Genomic DNA, 20,321 nt, shown 5'->3' on the forward strand with positions numbered 1-20,321 from the left:
TTACAGCCATTGATTTTGTAGCAGTGGGCTTTTTCTTCATTTGCGACATGGATCTCCTGGAAGGTAAGGACATCAACGTTGGACATATTCAACATTTTCTCCAGGTAGTCACACACGGATCGTGAGAGGCCTTGAAACATTCAATTGGCAGATCATTGCCCCAGGTGCAATCTACCTAGTTTACTGGCCCTGAAAATGTAGGCTTATTTTGTTGCTCTTTTGCTCAGGTCAATGTTTGAACGACCAATTGTTGTCGTCAACTGAACTTTGTGCTAAGTTACCAAGTATAGATATATTACTGGTCTGGATTTTATTCTGTTTGAACATTATAAATGTGATCAAGTCATGATCGCTTTTACCTAAGCTATCATTTTTAGTTCTGTGATGAGTTCTTATTTATCTCCTATTTATCTAATATAGAATTCCCCTATATAGGCTGCAATACTTTCTGAGTTAGGAAATTATCATCTATAATACTAAGAAATTCCAAGGATGTTTTAATAGAGGCAGCATGAGACCTCCAGCATATGCCACTCAAATTCAAGTCCACAATGATCAAGCACCTTTTTCCCCTAAACTTTGTAGATAGGTGCGTAAGGAGTCAGTCATCCTGTTCCCTAGTTTGATTTGATGGTCTATAGCAGATACCAACTAGTACTCCATCATGTGATTTCTCTGTTAGGATATTGATCCACATAAGCATTCAAGATCATTTTCTTCCAAATTATCAGGGACTCGAAAACAGGTAATGTCGTTTTTAACACAGAGTGCCACTCCTCCTTCCCTTTTGCCCATTCAATCCTTCTTAAATAGGTTATGGCAATTGATTTTAACATTCTAATTGTGCAAATCATTCTATCAGGTTTCAGTAATACCAACTAGATCTAATTTATGCTCACAAATGAACAATTCCAGTTCCTCTTGTTTGTTACCCAGCCTGATACCACTGGCATAAAGGCAATTAAACAATTTCTTCTCATCATGTCTTTTGGTTTCTTGACTAATTTTGTTCTCAACCTCTCCATTTTGTTCTGAGTGTTCATATCGTCCCTCTTTTTACCCTCCCCTTTTGATATTAGTTTAGCCCTCTCTTAACTAATATAACCAGCCTATCCTCAAGGAGATTGGTTTCCTTTTTACTGAGATGGAGATCATCCAAACTATATAGGTCCGTCTCCCCTTAGAAAGTGAACCAGCATTCCACAAAATCAAAATCTTACACGTTACACTACTTAGGTTAGCCAGTGATTCACTTTCAGAAACTGTCTCCCTTTGCTCATGGACAGGAAGGAACTCAGAAAAGAACACTTGGACATTCTTCTTCAACATGCTTCTGAGTTCCCTGAAGTCATCGACTATCTGCAAGATATCCCACAACGCAGTCATTAGTGCTGAAATGAACCAATACCAATGGAACCTTGCTTGTGACTTCAGAAGTAATATACATTGTTAGAGTAATATCTCAGGTCTTGGCTCCAGGAAAGCAGCACACTACCCTGTTTTCTGCCTCTCCATTGCATTATGTTCTTTGGATTTTTTTGAGTTATGAATCTCCAACAAGGATTGTCTTTCTTCCTTGGACAGTAGGAGAACTCTTTGTGGGCAAGTTTGATTTTCTTACAGGTTGGGTTGAGGTGCTATCTGGAGGTGAGTCCCATACATCTCAGTTCCCTTGGACCTGCTGGATCTTGAGATCTTGGTATCTTCCATCGTTTTCATGCTGAGGATCTGATATTGATTAGAAGCTTTCAACTAGACAGAATTCTTCCCAGTCATCTTCTCTCTGGTGGCCACAACCTGCCTATGCTCATCTGTGTCCAGTCATGTAGAATGTCACTGTCACTACTTCGACTTCCTGTTTCTCTGATTCTTTGGTGGCTAGCTCCATTCCTCCTTGAACCTGAGTTACCAGTGTTTCCCAAACTTGGCTGTCTAGGAATTCCTCAGCTTCTCTGATTATCAGCAGTGTCTCAACCTGCCCTTCCAATGCTACAAACGTTTCCTCCAAAACAGCTACAAACTCTCACTTCATGCTCGTGAAATCCCTTCTGCCTTCAGGCTGGAAAGAAAAGATGGCACATCCATTGCAGGTCACCACCACTGTTGCATTGCTGGTTGTGTTGCTATCCCACGTAATGCTAAACCTGGAATGAGGAAAGCCACTCATGGTTCCCTTCCTAAACACCCTCCAAAATTCCCCCGTTTGATGCCTGTGTCCACAGTTAAAATTCTCTTGCTTAATGAATAAAGTCTGTTATGGTTGAAATCTGGGGATAAGGACACAGCAGATTTGCAATCCAACTGTTTCCAATACTAACGTGTTGTGTGGTCAGTTGGTTTTTTTCCCCCCTTGTACTGAAGCACTCTTAGGATATCTGGATAGCCAGTTCCATGATGCAATCTACTTCTCTGGTGGAGTGTCCTTGTTTTGTGAAAGCCGTTTTAAATGAGTTACGGTATGAGTCCCAGACTATTTCTTCGGGGGACATTCTGAGATATCTGAGTGCCTGGCTGTAAGCATCTACTGCTGTTTATCATACACCTCTGGTTGTCACCCATCACCCCACAAAGGCTATCAAACAATTACAATCCATACTTGATGGAGATCACATCCTGAAAGCAATCTTTCCTGAATCCCCTCTTCTGGCCTTCAAACAGCCTCCCAACTTTGCCAAACTCATCAGAAGCAAGCTCCCCACAGACTAGGATCCACAAACTGAAAGCAGCACCAGACCCTGATATAACAGATGCAAAACCTGCAGATATATCTCCACTGCTATGATGATCGATATCCCCCAGAACAAATCTTTCAAGATCCATAGGTCCTATACATGCCTGTCACAACATATGGTGTACCTCTCCCAGTATATCAAATGCCCCAACAACTATTATGTCGGTGAAACCAGACAAGCACCATGCTCTCAAATGAACTCACACAGAAAAATGATAAAAGACAAAACACATCCTATCATCCATGGGCAAACTTTTCACAGAATGATCTCTCTCTTCCATATCTGACTTCTCAGTCCTCATCCTCAAAGGAAACCTGCAAACACCTTCAAAAGATGAGCCTTGAAACTTACATTCATAACTCTGCTAGACACTAAAAAAAAAAAAACATGGACTAAAGCCATGTCTACACTACAGATCTGTATCAGTATAACTACGTTGCTCAGGTGTGTGAAAAATGCACACTCAAGTGACAGTTATGCCGACTTAAGCCTATGTATAGACAATGTTATGTTGACGGGAGAGCTTTGCCTGCCAACATATCTACCACCTCTTGGAGAAGTGGATTAGCTATGGTGATGGGAGAGCTCTCTCCTGTCGGCTTAGAGCGTCTTCATTAAAGCGCTACAGCGGTATACCAATGCAGCTTTTCAAGTATAGACATGCCCCTAGTTACCTTCCCCAGACCTGAGGAAGAGCTCACTGAAGTTCGAAAGCTTGTCCCTTCTATGAACAGAACTTGGTCCAATAAAATGTATTACCACATCCACCTTGTCTCCCTCATTTTGTGGGATCAACATGGATACAACAAAACTGCAAACAATTGTTCCCCAAGTCCACCAAGGGTAGGACAAGAAGTAAACAGCTTAATCTGCAGCATGACAGATTTAGGTTAAATATTAGGTTACCAAGGACAGATGCGGAATACTCATTGTTGGAGGTTTTTTAAGAACAGGTTAGACAAACACTTGTAAGGGTAGTGTAGGTATACTTGGCTCCAGATTCAGCATAGGAGGATGGACTAAATGACACCTTCAGGTCCCTTCCAGCCCCACATTTCTATGATTCTATACCTACGTTAAAGGAGCACTGTACGGGTTAATCAATTAAATGATATAAATACAAGGTGAATAAATTGCATTTTTATCATCAAATTATTATGCTTCTTGTAGAGACATAGAAAAACTACAATTACATAGAGAAATAGGCTTTTGAATCAAAAGTTGCAAGGCATATAATATACTGCAGGGTATATATTTGATCCTGCCTTTAACAATATGAAGGAATGTTTTGCATGCAGAAGCAGGTTCTGTGCAAAATTTTCATTTGCATATGTAATCAGATTACTTATAGTAATGCTATAATTATCTAATGCAGTGTTTCTCAATTAAATTTGGCCACAGAACCCTTTTGAACTCCATAAATAATTGCGGAACCCCCCAAACTCTTAGCAGTCTTCAAATGTCGAAATAAGCATAGGTCAGCATTTCTCACTTAAATTACACTTACACTGGATACCCTCCGCCGGAAAATCCTAGACATCTTCCCTTTTTCAGCGGCGCAGAGAACAGCTGCTCGTGGTGGCGCGGAGAACAGATGCTCGCGGAACCCTAACAGTGTTCCGTGGAACACCAATTAAGAAACACTGATCTAATGTATTTGCAGTTTTGGAGGCAATGTTTCAAAATCTGGCTCCTAACTATCTATATCAAGATGAACAAAGGGTTTTAAACTGGAGGAAGCCCTTATACTTCTCAACAGTTACTATGATGCAACAAACTTTGCTAATGCTATATTATAAGTACTACATTATTTGAAACCAGATTTCTAAACATCTCCTGTGCATTTTGAATTGTGATTAACACCAAGATATTTTTGTATCATTTTCTTTTTTCTAGAAACCAAGTTTTGTGTTATTCAGTGCTTAAATAATTTGCAGTATCCCTTCATCAGTTTTGATCAAAATACAGAAGCATATAATCTATCACTTTTGAAAGAGTTAATGCTGAAAATCCAACGGTGCCAAACAAGAGAAATGCAATTACTTTCACTGCTTCAGGGAAACAGGGAAAAAAAAAAAAAAAAAGGTATAAAGCTCATGCCATCCTAAACATCAGATATTCTAGAAAGGCCATATACACATGGCAATTTAATATATATCCTACAAGTGGGATGTTCTATGACAGTGATTTTCAACCTGGGGTCTGCAGACTATGTCTAAGATTTCCAAAAGGGTTTGGCACCTCCATTCAAAATTTCTTAGGGGACAACAAATGAAAAAAGGTTGAAACCCACTGTTCTATAATATATATAAAAATAAAAATGTCTTTCATGTCTTGAACCACATAATTGACAGGAACAATAATCAAACCTTTCGGAGGGCTTCTTCTACCACAAAGTTATATTTAGTTTTGGCAGAATTTTATTTCTATTTCTTTTATTTTGATGAACAATTTTTTTAACCTTTTTTTCTATTTTATCTATTTTAATTCAATCTAATTTAAGTTTCTGCAAGATGTCAGTGGCCCAGATGAGCCCTCAACAACAGGGCCACCCCACTTCTGAATAGCTCCTGCTGGGGGGCTCATTCTCCTCCTCCTCCTCTTTGTTGTCCTGTACAGGGATCTCTGCTCTGCCCTGACAGGACAGCAGCCTCCAACCTCCTACTTTGAGCCTGCAGGGATTACATGTAAGCAGTCCCTCAGCCATACATGTGCAGGGAGCCCTCTGCAGCTCTGATGTCAAAGGAGTGAGCGAGCAGGTCCTGGCAGGGCTCCTAACTGGCAAGTGAGAGAGCAGGTTCATGACATGGAGGCAGCAGAGGGCTCCCTGAGCAGCTGCAGTGCTGAGGTGCAAGGTGTTTGGGGGAAGGCTTCACTCACATGGACTGTTAATGATTGATTTTTTTCCCCATTAATTTCAGCTGATGCACTGAAATCAACATTTACCAACCTTTATCAATTAAAATTGAATCCTGTCAAGCCTAGTTATTTATACAGGGAGGTCTACAATAAGTTTTCTGTATCCACTCCTACATTCCAAATCAAAATTTCATTTACCAAATAGCCACCATTTTTTCTTTTCTTCAATATTCCTACCATTTCACTACCATCATTGCAGCTGGTGGTCAATATGCTAACAGATAGCTACAGCCTGTCTACACTACCACTGCCATCCTGGCTTCTAGTGGTGAAGATCTAATGGTGAGAATGTCAAAGAAAAATGCAAAATACTAACAAATGAAAGGTCAGTGGTAACAGATGTGACAAAGAATCATTGAATAACTAGTACTACGGAACAGATTTTCACAACTTTCAAAAACAGTAGTTCACTGAAGCTGATCACAATTACATAAGTGTTAGCATACAAAGATCCAGCTGCATGAAGAGTACATTTCAGGGTCCTTGTCTATACTGAACTTTTTCTTAACATTTCCTACCACTGAACTACCACAATCATAGCTCCACTGGCAACAGTGCTACATAAGGAAGAATTTCTAATCAGACAATCATAGGATTGGAAGGGACCTCAAGAGATCTAGTCCAGTCCTCCGCCCTTCTTAGCTTATGCACAAAGTGCCTCAGGTGGTATGAGACCAGGATTCATTACTGAATTTTGTCAGCTGGTTGAATCATTAGCTTCCCTGGCCCAGGTATTGACGGGGAGAGATGTGAATTCTGATCCATGCCTCCCAGTTTCTTGCACTCAAATCAGAACTAAGTATTATCTAGACTATCCCTGAGAGGTGTTTGTCTGACCTGCTATTAAAATCTCCCATGATGGAGATTCCACAACCTCCCTAGGCAATTTCAGTGCTTAACTACTCTGACAGTTAGGAAGCTTTCCTGTCCAACCTAAACCGCCCTTCCTGCAATTTAAACCCATTGCTTCTTGTCCTATCCTCAGAGGTTAAAGAGAACAATTTCTCTCCCTTCTCCTTATAACAACCATTTATATACTTAAAAACTGTAATCATGGCCTCCCTCAGTCTTCTCTACTCCAGACTAAAGAAATCTAGTTTTTTCAATCTTCTGTCATAGGTCATGTTTTCTAGACCTTTAATAATTTTTGTTGCTCTTCTCTGGACTTTCTCCAATTTGTCCACATCTTTCCCGAAACATGGTGCCCAGAACTGGACACAATACTCCAGTCGAGGCCTAATTCGCATGGGGTAGAGTGGAAGAATTACTTCACATGTCTGGCTTACAACACTCCTGCTAATACATGCCAGAATGTTTGCTTTTTCCCCAACAGTGTTACACTGTTGATTCATATTTAGTTTGATGCTATGCCCTATGACACCATGACACCCAGATCCGTTTCCGCAGAACTCCTTCGTAGGCAGTCATTTCCCATTTTTTGTGTGTGCAACTGACTGTTCTTTCCTAAGTGGAGTACTTTGCATTTGCCCTTATTAAATTTAATAATATTTACTTCAGACCATTTATCCAATTTGTCCAGATTATTTTGAATTTTAATCCTATCCTCCAAAGCACTTGCAACCCCTCCCACTTTGGTATCATCTGCAAACTTTATAAGTGTACTATCTATGTCATTATCTTAATCACTAATAAAGATATTTAACAGAATTGGACCCAGAACTAATCTCTGAAGAACTCCATTGATATGCCCTTTCAGTTTAATTGTGAACTACAGATAACGTCTCTCTGGGAACCAACCAGTTATGCACCCATTTTGCAGTAACTCCATCTAGGTTCTATTTTCCCAGTTTATTTATGAGGTCATCTGAGACAGTATCAAAAGCCTTTCTAAAGTCAACATATACCATAGCTACCACTCCCCCCTAATTCACAAAGCTTGTTGTCCTGCCAAAGAAAGCTATTAGGTTGGTCTGACATGATTTGTTCTTGACAAATCTGTGCTGTTACTTATCACCTTATTATATTCTAGGTGTCTGCAGATTGATTGCTTAATTATTTGTTCCATTATGTTTTCAGATACAGAAGTTATCTGATCTGTAATTCCCCAGATTGTCCTTAGTCCCCTTTTTATAGATGGGCACTATATTTGCCCTTTTCCAGTCCTTTGGAATCTAACCCATCTTCCATAACTTTTTGAAGATAATTAACTAGTGGCTCAGATATCTTCTCAGTCAGCTCCTCAAGTATTCTAGGATGTATTTCATCAGGCCCTGATGACTTGAAGACATCTAACTTGTCTAAGTAATTTTTAACTAGTTCTTTTCCCTATTTTAGCCTCTGATCCTACCTGATTTTCACTGGCATTCATTAAGTTAGATGTCCAATTGCTAGTAAACTTTTTGGTGAAAAATGAAACAAAAAAGTCATTTAGCACATCTGTCATATTCACATTTTCTATTATTGTCTTTCCCCCCACATTGAGTAATGGTCTTACATTAGAAACAAAAAGAAGACCAAGGACAGGGTATCTGTAGAATGTTTTATTGTTACCCTTTATGTCTCTCGCTAGTTTAATCTCATTTTGTGCCTTGGCCTTTCTAATTTTGCCCCCATATGCTTGCGTTGTTTGTTTATATTCATCCTTTGCAATTTGACCAAGTTTCCACTTTCTGTAGGACTCTTTTGAATTTCAGATCATTGAAGATCTTCTGGTTAAGCCAGGGTGGACTCTTACCATATTTCCTATCTTTCCTGCACAGTGGAATAGTTTGCTCTTGTGCCCTTAATAATGCCTCTTTGAAAAACTGCCAACTCTCTTAAACTGTTTTTCCCCTTAGACTTGATTCCCATGGAATCTTACCTACCAATTCCCTGAGTTTGCTAAAGTCTGCCTTCTTGAAATCCATTATCTTTATTGTGCTGTTTTCCCACCTACCTTTCCTTAGAATCATGAACTCTACTATTTCATGATTAATTTCACCCAAGCTGTCTTCCACTTTCAAATTCTCAACCAGTACACCCCTATTTTTCAAAATCAAATCTAGAACAACCTCTCTCCTAGTGGCTTTCTCAACCTTCTGAAATAAAAAATTGTCTCCAATACATTCCAAGCACTTGTTTAATAATCTGTGCGCTGCTGTGTTATTTTCCCAACAGATCTCTGGGCAGTTCTCCATCACCACCAAATCGTATGCTTTGGATGATTTTGTTGGCTTTTTTATAAAAAAGCCATTACCCCACCAACTGTCTGTGATGCCAACTATGTCATAGCTGTGTTTATTAACTAACATTTCTAGTTCTTCCTGTTTATTCCCCATACTTCTCACACTAGAATACAGACATCTTAGATAATGATTGGATTTTCACCCTCTCGTCTCTCTTTTATCCTACTATAACACCCATGCTCCCTTCACATTCCGACCCTTCTCCCAGGCCTCCATGTTTTTTTACTTACCTGTGGGCTTTTGTCACCTCAAGAGACTGATTTTTTGTTATTGTTGTTGATAGACGAAGTATACTTGCCACATTAGGACTTGCATTAAGTTGCTGTTCTGCAAACATAGGCCCAAACTATGGCTGGCTCTGTGACAGTGCACTTGCTTAGAGAGAGATCACAGGGAGGCCTCCTACCATCACTACTGCACTTAGCCAAAACATGGCTATCCCTGTGTATCAGCACTCCAGTGAGTGTGAAGAAATAGCTAGCTAACACTGCTCACAGTACAGGAACACACTGGCTTTATTAAAGCCCACCTCTTACTACACCCTGCCAGGGCATTTGGAGATGAGTATAATATTGCCAGGCATCACTACTCAGGGTCTCTCTCTCTCCTTTCACTTCCCAGAAAGTCTCTGCATCTTACAATGCATACCCTGTATTACTTGTGATTTTAAAAGTTTAGGCCCCAATCCTACCAATGCTTTACTCCTGTTGAACATTCTGTTCTTCTGATTTAAGGACAGAATTATGTTCAGAGAAAAAATAGGCAAGGAAGAACTATTTTAATTATATTTACATTCAATCCTCATTTTCACAACGCAAAATTCAACAGAAAAAAAAAAGAAAATTACCTTAAGTGCAATCTTCTGAATTTTAGTCACCTTAGCCTCTTCAGCTACATAGCCATGTGGTGGTAATACTGTTTGCCAGCCAAGTTTGCATCTCAACCTCAAAATATGCTTTATCACATCATCATCGATTGGTTCTGGTGTATAGAGAGGGGAAGAAAAAACATTTTTAAGGAATCTTTTTATCATCTTTGTAAGACATACATAAACAAGGTACATAGTTGAATAAAATAAAGATCAAATAACAAATTCACCAGGGGGATGAATACCCACAAATTAATTTTAACTATGAGAACAACAACTGACGGTAGGTTAAAAACACTATATGTCAGATGAAAGTGCTATTATATACAATAAACCTAGCACTAGAAATGCCCCAACACTGAACTAATTAAAGCACAAATTCACAATATCTTCCAGGCATCAACAAAATGATAACATATAATGGAAGTTAAAGGAGAACTCTCATAAGTCCCCTAATAATACCATATGTCCTATTCCATATTAATGTGAGGCACATCAGGGCAGGTTAGTGAACTTTATGATTTATGGAGTACTAGGACTATTAAAAGTATGTATGTCCCCTGGGGCCTATAGGGGATCACCATGTCACTCTGACTCCTTCGCCAGAACTGGATATGGTCCTGGAATGAGAATAAGGCATTTTTGTGCTCCATCTGATGCAGCTGTTGCTGGAGGTGAGGGTTAGGCAAGGCTAAGCTTACTGTTATCATGGTGCTCAACTCACATTACCAGGGTAATGAAAGGGAACTGGCTGTTGAGACCTGAGCAAGGCGGGGAGACCATCTAAAAAACCAACCAGTCTCATCATTCATCTCTTCTCAATGAATATAAACCCAATTTGTGAGGCGCTAGTCTGCCTTCTTGTTGACTAGGATAAATCAGCCTCAGCTCCATCCCAGTCTAGGCATCATTAGAAGGGCAAATAGGTCAGAGCTAAATATGTCAATCTACAAGATAACAGTTGCCATTCTTAAGTCAGTGTGCTAGAGCTCAATGCCTACAGAAGCAAAACAGTGGTAAGAAGAGAGGAGCAGGAACATAGAAGAGGATTACTGAAGTCCACACTGTCCTATTCAGATGACACATGGTTTTCTTAATTCCCAAGGTGAAAACACCAGAGCTGCCACAGGATTAGTAAGGTTATCACTGCCAGGCCCAGCAGTATGAGTTTCAGTGAAGGCCCAGTAATGCGGAGAGGAGTGGGAACATAGAAGACTTTTCTTAGGGTATGTCCATACTGGAACGTAAACCCAGGTCTATGGGACTCAAGCCCACAGGCTTGGTGTTTGTAAGCCCTCACTTGACCATCCATGCTGATGAACCTAGATTTAAAATGTCAAACCTAAAAGGTAATTTGCAGGGGAAGTTATAAGCCACTGACATGGCTTTCAGAATTAAAAATGCCATCTTAACTATATATATATCCCACAGCGTTCTTAACCAAAAATATATAGCTGTTCCCAAACAGACGGTGAGTCAAATATTTCTCTGGAGTAACTCCATTGTATTTAATGGCATAACTGAGAATTTAATTTGTCTCTATGATACTAAGATTGACGTACCAGTTCTATCGTAAGAGTGAATCTTTGCCCTAGCAGGTTTGTTATGTGATGTTCCAGTTTTCTGTTGTTCACAGATCTTTTTATGGCAACTTGGTTCTGAAACAATTGTTTGAATTTCAGTCTCTTTATCATCGTCTGTAACAAACGGTTTAAATATACAAGTATTATGCTGCTGAAAGTAGATCATGAGAAATTCATTTTTATATAAGTTATTCTGAGGTCTCATTTGTTTTCTGAATAGAAGTTGTTATTGTACAGTTAGTATACATTCTCATTTACAACATTGATGCAATTTGTATTTTTTCAAAGGACATTCTAATTATTTAAATGTTTGGGTTTTTTTTTTTTTTTTAAAAAGAAACATCATAAGTATTCCCCCTCCTTCACCCGAAATGAATGCACTGGAAATCCACATTAAACTTTTGTTATTACAATGGACCAATATGAAAGTGTACAGTTTGAACAAATATTTTATTTTCCACAGCTTTGAGGGAAAAAAAGAAAAGAGAGTTACTTGTCATTTTTATATTTTGCTCTTTCATTTAACCTTCCTTCAGGTTTGATTCTACTTGTAGTCAATGAGAGCTGTGACTTTAATAGAACACGAATGAGCCCTTAAGGATTAACTTTTTCACTTTCACAGAGAAAAAGAACCCAGTATTTACCTCTTTATGGGCCCAATTCAGCAAAGCACTTAAGCATATCTCTAATAAGCAAAGACCTTAAACAAGTGTTTAAATCAATCAGACTTAAGCACATTTAAAATTAAACATGTGCTTCAGTACTTTGTTGAATCATTGAATAATTGCATGTCCGCACCAAAGGCCCAACTCTGTAAGTCACTTAGCACACTCAATTTCCACTTATTTTGATTACAGAAAAAAAGTCTGCTACTGTCCCTTGATTCATCCTTTCAACCTCATTTAAAGACTAGTGCAAGGCCAACTGAAATCCCTGAGAATGTTCTTCCCCTCCCCGCTCCAAATGAGTTTTGGCTTAGGGCTTAAGCGCCTGATTTTTAACCCATCAAAGTTAACTGCAAAACTTCTACTGATTTTAATGATGCAGGATCAATCTTAAGACCTTGGGAGGACCACAAGCTACCAAAAGCCATGGAGACCAGGAGGTGCCATTGACTTCCTCTCAAATCTCTTCTACAGATTTTTATAAGGCTTTTATTCTTTCCAGAGGTGATTTTATTTTAAAAAGGTAGTATTTTTCAGCCTTTGGAAGATACTTGAAAACTGTATTTTGTTAACATCAAACTTCTCAGGAAGAAACCTATATTCAAGATCATCATAAAATATCTTTTCAACTTGAATACACAGATTTTGAGGAGTTTTATTTTACATAGATTAGAATTAGAGATGCATGCAATTTTGATATGTGGAGGTGAGTTTTTCCCCAGGCTAAATATGTTTTGTACACACTTTGTAATTGATATATTGAATTGTTAAAAAAAAAAAAAAAAAAAATAGGGATCTTATCTCTACTGGTGTCATCCAAAAAAGAAAAGTTCTGTATTGTAACAGTATTTGAGATGTGTTGCACGTCTATTCCACTCAGCTGTGTGCATATCCAGTGCAATCAAGCCCGAAAGTTCTGTGTAGCCATACCTGTCAGGATGGAGCATGTAACGTGCACTTCCTTGTGCCTCAGGCCAGCCTATAAAGGATAGAGCCATCCTAACCCTCCTTCAGTTCCTTTGCAACAGAAACATGATAGAAGAAACTCTCCCCCTCTGCTTCAAGGAGGGTGGAAACAAATACATGCATGCATCTCAAAAAACAGTTACTACACAGGCAAGTAACCATTTTTTCCATCCTTGAGTGCTTGCAAGCATCATCTAATCCACCTCAATGACTTCCAAGCAATATAGTATGACAGTGGGGTTGGGAGTCTATTTGAAGAGAGACTGTAGGACTGCTTTCTCAAAGTTCAAGTCAGCTCTGGAGACTATAGTAATGGTACAATCCTTGGAAAAAGTATACACTGATGACCAGATCACTGCTCTACAGATGTCTTCTGCAGGCAAATGTCTCAAGAAGGTAAAGTTGCTGGAGCCCTTGTAGAATGAGCTGACATTTTTGCAAGAGATAGTGTGTTTGTTATCTCATAATTTGTAGTTATACCGGAGGTTATTCAATGAGACCATCTTTGAGCTGACGCCTCCTGTCCTCTCATCCTGTCTTCCCAGGATATAAATAGACATGGAGCTAATCTAAAGGATTTTGTTCTGGCTATATACAAGGAGTGGGTATAATGGATGTCTAGGGTATGGAGCCTTTTCTCATCCTTATGTGCATGCAGCTTAGGAAAAAAGGTAGACTGTCTAAGGTGAATACTAAACACCATCTTTGGAATACATTTTGGATGGAGCCTCATGAAGACTTTGTCTTTAAAGAATATAGTGTATAAAGGCCTCATCAGAGCCTGCAGCTCACTGACTCTCCTTGCAGAAGTAACAGCCAGCAAGATGAAAACTTTTGCTGAAAGGTGGGCCAAAGAGCAGGTTACCAAAGCCTCAAATGGAGGTCCCATTAGAGCTATTAATACAAGATTCAAGTCCCAAGGAGGAACTTTCTGTTTGCTGAGGGGATAGATTCTGTTATCCCTTTTAAAAACGTAACCACTATAGGGTTAGAGAACACTAGTCAACTTGTATAGCTGAGGTAATAGCTAAATGTACTTTTAGAAAGTTAATAGACAGTTCCAACTCCTTACACTGAAGCACATAAAATATCCTATATCTTCACTGCTGAGGGGAGGAAGCCATGAACCCCTGCGCAACACAAGAAACGTTTCCATTTACCCAGGTAAGTATTCTTAGTAAACATTTCCTGCTTTTCAAAAGAATCTTCTGGACAGCTAAAAAAGCAAAAAAACAGTACAGCCATTCAACAGCTAAACTGTCGGGATTTGGGAAGGATTTGTCTGTAGAGAAGACACAGTATGTCCCTGTCTGGAGGAAGTGTTAAAGGAGGCTGAACTGAGCATCTGTGTAGGTCTGAGAACAAGTGCTCCTTTAGCCAAGCTGAGGCTATCAGAATCATCTTCACCCGATCTTACTTCAGCTTGAGTATAACCCTGAGGAAAAGCATGTGTCAGACTTGAACCTTAGGAAAGGAGGAATGAATCTGCAAGGGAAACTGGGCGGTGACCTACTTTGGAATAGAAAAAACAGTTACTAACCTGTTTTTTAGCCGTTGTTCTTCGAGTTGTGTTGCACATCCATTTCATTCTTGGTGTGTGCATGCCCCGAGCACAGTTAGAAGATTTTCCATCAGGGATACCCCTAGGTGCCCCTCAAGCACCATGTTGCCAGGCACCACTGCATGTAGGTGTAAAGGACAAAGCGGCCTCTAACCCCTCTCTCCCCCCCAGTTCTTCTCACAGGAAAGCCTCCAATGCAGAGGGGTAGGAAGACAGGTCAAGGAAGACACATTCAACACATTTCAAAGAACATCAGTTACGGAACAGGTTAGTAATCATTTGTTCTTTTTTTGAGTGATTGCACATGTACAAATGTGCACATTCTGGGCAATAGGAAAGCATCCATTAATAAACCCAGTTTGTGACTCTAAGGAATAAAACTGCTGGCATTTCCTGTTGTATCTCATTGCAAAAAGATCTACCTCAGGACTTCCCCCCGAGCTAGAAAATGGACTTGGATACAATCAGGACGAAAGGACTATTTGTGGTGACTCAAATGAACTATTTAGGTGATCTTCCAGTTCATTCTGCACTCCAGGAAGGTAAACAGCTTTGATACTGATCAAGTTGGCAATGCAAAAATCCCATAGACAAGTTGCCTCTGGGCAAAGTAAGGATCAGCGTGCACCTCCTTGTTGAGACACAATCCTGCTGCTGTGTTGTCTGTGAGAGTGAGTAGACTTTTTCCCTTGACATAAGATAGGAAAACCTGGCATTCTGGCGAGATAGCTGTCAATTCCCTGTCATTTATGTAAAGAATTAGGTACTTTTGCGGACTATAACCCCTATGACTGAAAAGAAGCCAGATGAGCCCCCCAACCAGGGAAGACATCCATTACTAGCATTAACAATGGTCAAGGAGAGACTAAAGGAACTCCTATACAATCATTGGCAGGGTTTGTCCACCGGTCTAAATAGTCTAAAATGTGAGGGATACATGTTTTCCAATGGTAATAACGCAGCAAAAATACTGAAACCAGTCAACCTTGTAGAATCCTGAGACATTATGTGGCATACTGGACTGCATATGTGCAAGAGGTCATATGTCCCAGAAGTCACAACATTCCATGCAGCTGTGATTGGGTAAGTCTGGAAATCTAAAACAATGGATCAAAAAGTGTCTGAAACCTTGACTCTGGAAGGAAAGCTCTGGCTTGGGTAGAGTCCAATATTGCCCCTATAAATTCTATCCTCTGAACTAGTGAGAGGATAGACTGAGTTGATCAACAGACCCAGTGCCTTATAAATTGACTGAATGAGATTACACTGGACAATACCTGAATCCTGGAACAGTTTCACACAAGTCAGTCATCTAAGCAGAAAGAGACTTGGATTCCTAATAGTCTCATGAAGCCAGCTGCAACCATCATACGTTCTTCAAAAATCAGAAGTGTTGTGACAGGCCAAAGGGCAGCACAGCGAACAGGTAATGAAATGACAGGAATTTGAGATATCTTCTGTGGCCTTGATAAATCACCACATGGAAATAGGCGTCCTTTAAGTCGAGGACAGAATACCAGTTTCCAGGGAGGGAATAATGGAAGCCAGCATGACCCTATAAAACTATCTTTTTTACATATCTGTTCAGTTGATGCAGATCTAAAATTGTTCTGAAACCTTCCTTTGCTTTTGGGATTAGAAAACAGCAGGAATAGAAACCGTTTCCTGCTGCACATAGGAGGCTGGCGCCGAGCTGTATAACAGGACTATAGGAATGATCTGCACTTCCAGGGATACCGGCACCAAAGCCCAGCAAATACCTTGCAGCTTGGAAAGCCTCTGGCATGGACGGAACCAGGATCGTCTCTGACTGATACACAAGTCATAGACAATGCCATAAGTGATGAAGGCACCACTTTGGGCCCCAGACTCAGCAATGCCTGCCACAGCACTGAAGCCAGCAGTGCCAACTTAGCCACTGGACAAGTGAAGGAGGCTTCGATTTGGACTGCATTCTACTCACCACTTTGTCTCCTTTCTTGGCAAACTTAGGGACTAGAGATCTGCCTCTCCTAGCAGTGCCCTGGGAAGCCTTCTGCTTCTTTCTGGGTACCAGCAAGGGAGAAAGGTACCAGGACTCTGTCACCAGAGGTGAATTACTCAATAACTCAAAGAAGAACTGGTGATTTTTTCTGATTTATCTTGTTGCAAACAGGGTCGTGCTGAGAATCTCCCATCAGCAAAACATGAGTCTGACTATGCTCACCGTCAAACAAGGGCTCATGACCTTCCTCAAAAGTCCTTCCAAGATGGTCTGCCAGGATATTCCAATCTCCTGGAAGTTGAGAAGCAGTTCAAGTGCTTTCATTTTGAATACAAAAATTTCATAGGTTGATGGACTCAATACAATGGTGTGACTGTGGCATACCCTGCCTGCTCACATGGAATATTGCTGTTACGTTGTTTGTAAGACACTAGACAACCTGATCACTGATGTGTGGCATAAAAGCTTGACAAGCCTTGTGTAAGGCTTGGAGTTCCAGGATGTGGTATGAGCAATGATTCCTTCTCTGACCACAGAGCTTGTGTCTGCAGTTCCTCCAAATGGGCACCTCACCTTAGGGTGGAACATCCATTGTCATTACTGTAATACTGGACATGCACAGTTGGCTTTTGCTTGTCTGCATTCTGGGACTTTATAACTTTAATGTAAATTTAGGATCAAAATTATATATTTGGAGTAGCAAAGTGATCAAAAATGATTTTTCATGCTTCTAATTTTCAAATCCCCCTTCGTGCTGTCTGGAGTGGTTCATAACCAGGAGTGCCAACCTCAAGGCAGACTGTCAAAACGCAGGACAGTGGCAGACACCCCAAACTGGTTGTGTGTTCTAAAATTAGATTTCACCAACTCAGTAACAAATGTGAACTCATGAAGCACTATAACAGTTTTACCATGAAGCCACAGTCCCCTTGGGCATTCCAGTTTATCTTGCCACCCAAAGCTGGTTGCTATACACCAGATTCAGATTTCTTCCAGGCCCAAGAGACTAGTCACTTACCACACGTCAATTGGTACCTTTGATCTCACACAAAGGACAATGCTTGTTGCCAATCCTATACCAAACTAACTAAGGATTTATTAAGAGGCAAACATATAAACACAAATGAGTTGAAGTCCACGGTTCTAAAAGGTGAGGATTGTAGTAATCTGTCAGCACTGAATGTCTTTTAGAGCTAACCCAGGTTGACACTGAGGATCTCTGCTTCTGTTTTGTAGCTCCAGCCCTGTCAGAATCCAATCAGCAAAAGAGATGAAAAATTTTCTTGTTCACTAACTATTTCCTTCTTCCAGAATTCAAAATGATGGGATGGGCTCTTTTGCACATAGCCGGTGCAGAGGCAATCAGCAAAGTCTTTGTATTGTGATATCCCACAATGGCCCATTTCATTCTGATAATCCTGCTTGATGGACAAGAGATATCCTTCTGACAATCTGACAGGTTCAGGGCAAACATTTTTTACAGTTATATGGAAATATTTAAGTTTTTACTTTACAGTATGTGATAAAGATATTACAAGTGAGATTAATGCATGCAGCAATTTACAAGTATTTCATAAAGTCTAAACACTAAGCATATTGTTATATGTTCAATACCCATCTTAACCATGCTAACACACAGGTGAAATAGACTGGCTTCCAGTAATGAGTTTGTCAGTGTTTGTCTGAGACCTAAAACCTTGGCAAGAACTAGCACCTGGTTTGCCAGCATCACATCCACCACTTCTCAGACCATTGAAGGTCACAATAACAGAGGTGACACCAAAGGGGGTCTCAGCATGAAAAAATTTGGGAACCACTGCTCTACTGTAATCTTATTCAGAGGAGGACATACAATAGTCCTATGGCATTGGAGAAGATGTGCTATGATAGGTAGATAATGCATCATGCTGCTCGGCTTGCGGCTTAAACAAATGAGGTTTAGATGAAAACAGAATAGGGGGCTACCTCAAAGTCAGCATGGAATCAAATGTCAATGCTATGGTGATGAGTACCAAGAACTGTGTGTGGTGTGAATTTGGTGTACTTTTAGAGGTTGGTACTGAAGCAGACACAACCAAAGCAGATTGAAACAGTCAGTACCAAGACCAAATGATGCAATGGTACCAGAGTCACAAAATAAGTCAACATAGGTGCCAAAGCTAAAGTACTAAGAGTGAAGCCGGTACCAGTGTTGATGCTGGTGCTGGTATTTACCTCAGTACAGATAAAAGATAATAGTGGCATTGATGTGGCTGAATCACAGGAGACTAATACAGATAGGCATACATCTTCAGCTGCAGCATAACCCTCATGGTGCAGTCAGTGCCAACAATACAGGAGCCACAGAGTGTTACTGGATCAGAAGTCTGTGAGAGGCCAGACAGTGCTGCCAGATTCAGCTGAGGCCTGGTGGACAGTGCTAGAGTTGATGGGACTGAGAGCTGAGCCAGTTCAGTACTGGGGAGTGTCAGGCCAAAGATGTCGCTCTAACCTTGGTACAGGTTCCTCCTGGAGAAGGTTTTGAGAGGAATGTCTGTGCTCAGTGTTCTTTTTAAGACCCAAAGAGGTCTTTTGTGGTTTAGGGCAAGTTCCAGGTCTCATTTCTTTGTAAGAAATGCCCAGATGGGGAGTTCTTCCATTTTCTCATGAGAGATGGAACCACTTTCTCATGTTTTTGAGAGTTTGAATGAAGAAGGAAGACACTTTCAGAAGTAGTACTTTGGGATCTTACTATATCAAACAGTCCTGAATCAGAGGATGGTCTCATTGCCTGCACCATTAAGTACTTCCTCAGACGAAGCTCTCTCAACTGAGTCTTCTTTTTAAAAGGCACGACAGATGTCATATCTTTCTCCCAAGTGACCTTCCCCCAACCACAATAAACAGGAGGAGCAGCTGTCAATGTTAGGGAAAGACACCCTGCAAGAGGGGCAGTGTTTAAATCTCAGTGACAGCATAAAGCCAGTGCTTCACCTCTCAGCATGAAAGGGAACTCTTTCTGCAGGATGCAGAAAAAAACCCAAAAGAACACACATTGAAGTGCTAAAAAGTGTTCTATTACCTATTTTCAAAGGAAAATAAAAATTCTCAAGACAAGAGAAAGAGACCATGGCAGAACATGAGGAGCTCTAACTCACAGCCAGACCATGAGAAGGAACTGAAGGAGGGTTGAGGCTGCTCCATCCTTCAAACACCCATCAGGAGGTACAGGATAAATGCTCCACAGAACTCTCTGGTTTGAGTACACTGGGTGCACACACCCCTAAGTGGAATACACATGGGCAAGCACTCAAAGAAATAATGTCATTTGTTAATGATTCTAAGGTGTGTCACAGTCCTAATAGCAAGAACTTAATCCAATTCCATTATAAAGACTCGTGCAATTGAGGAATGAACAATACACTATTTTGACAGAGGACAACTGCTTTATAATCAATGTATTATGCCAAATACTAAAAGGACAGCCAGACTTAAATAAAGTTTAAATTTAAGAACAGAATGAGTTAGAATGTGATCGTAATTGAAATAGGAGTACTCATGATTTATGGTCTTGTTACAAATGCACAGAAAGCATTTTTTCTTATCACCATAAGAATTATCCTAAGCATATCTATACCAACACAAAACAGACGATTTTTATCTCCCCTTCCTTTTCTGCTATTTTAAGTTCATATTTACTGTATTTTCCTTCACTACCTATAGCAGAAGCAGCTGATGTGCCAATATCTTGCTGACATCCTTCATGAACAGGAATCATGGAAACTTTCTTTCCAGTGTCACTCTTGAGCTCTAAGGGTATCATTGTCTCGCACTGAGCCATTTCAGGACTCTGTTTTCTTGAGAGTCTAGAATTGAACA

General features: G+C 40.2%; 1 protein-coding gene across 1 annotated transcript in view; it reads right to left on the reverse strand.

Annotated features, from left to right (window-relative positions):
* DNAH14 (dynein axonemal heavy chain 14) overlaps nucleotides 1–20,321 on the reverse strand; it is a 584,657-nt gene that overhangs the window by 539,070 nt on the left and 25,266 nt on the right. The window contains exons 5-7 of the mRNA XM_067564773.1: nucleotides 20,160–20,308; nucleotides 11,267–11,401; nucleotides 9,684–9,817 (exon numbers count right to left, since the gene is read on the reverse strand). Coding sequence (XP_067420874.1) covers nucleotides 9,684–9,817; nucleotides 11,267–11,401; nucleotides 20,160–20,308 — 418 coding nt within the window. The remainder of the gene's footprint in view (nucleotides 1–9,683; nucleotides 9,818–11,266; nucleotides 11,402–20,159; nucleotides 20,309–20,321) is intronic.

The sequence above is a fragment of the Emydura macquarii genome, unplaced genomic scaffold, assembly GCF_026122565.2.
Source record: "Emydura macquarii macquarii isolate MOO-44397 ecotype Brisbane River unplaced genomic scaffold, CSIRO-AGI_Emac_v2 contig_2676, whole genome shotgun sequence".
Lineage (NCBI taxonomy): Eukaryota > Metazoa > Chordata > Testudines > Chelidae > Emydura > Emydura macquarii.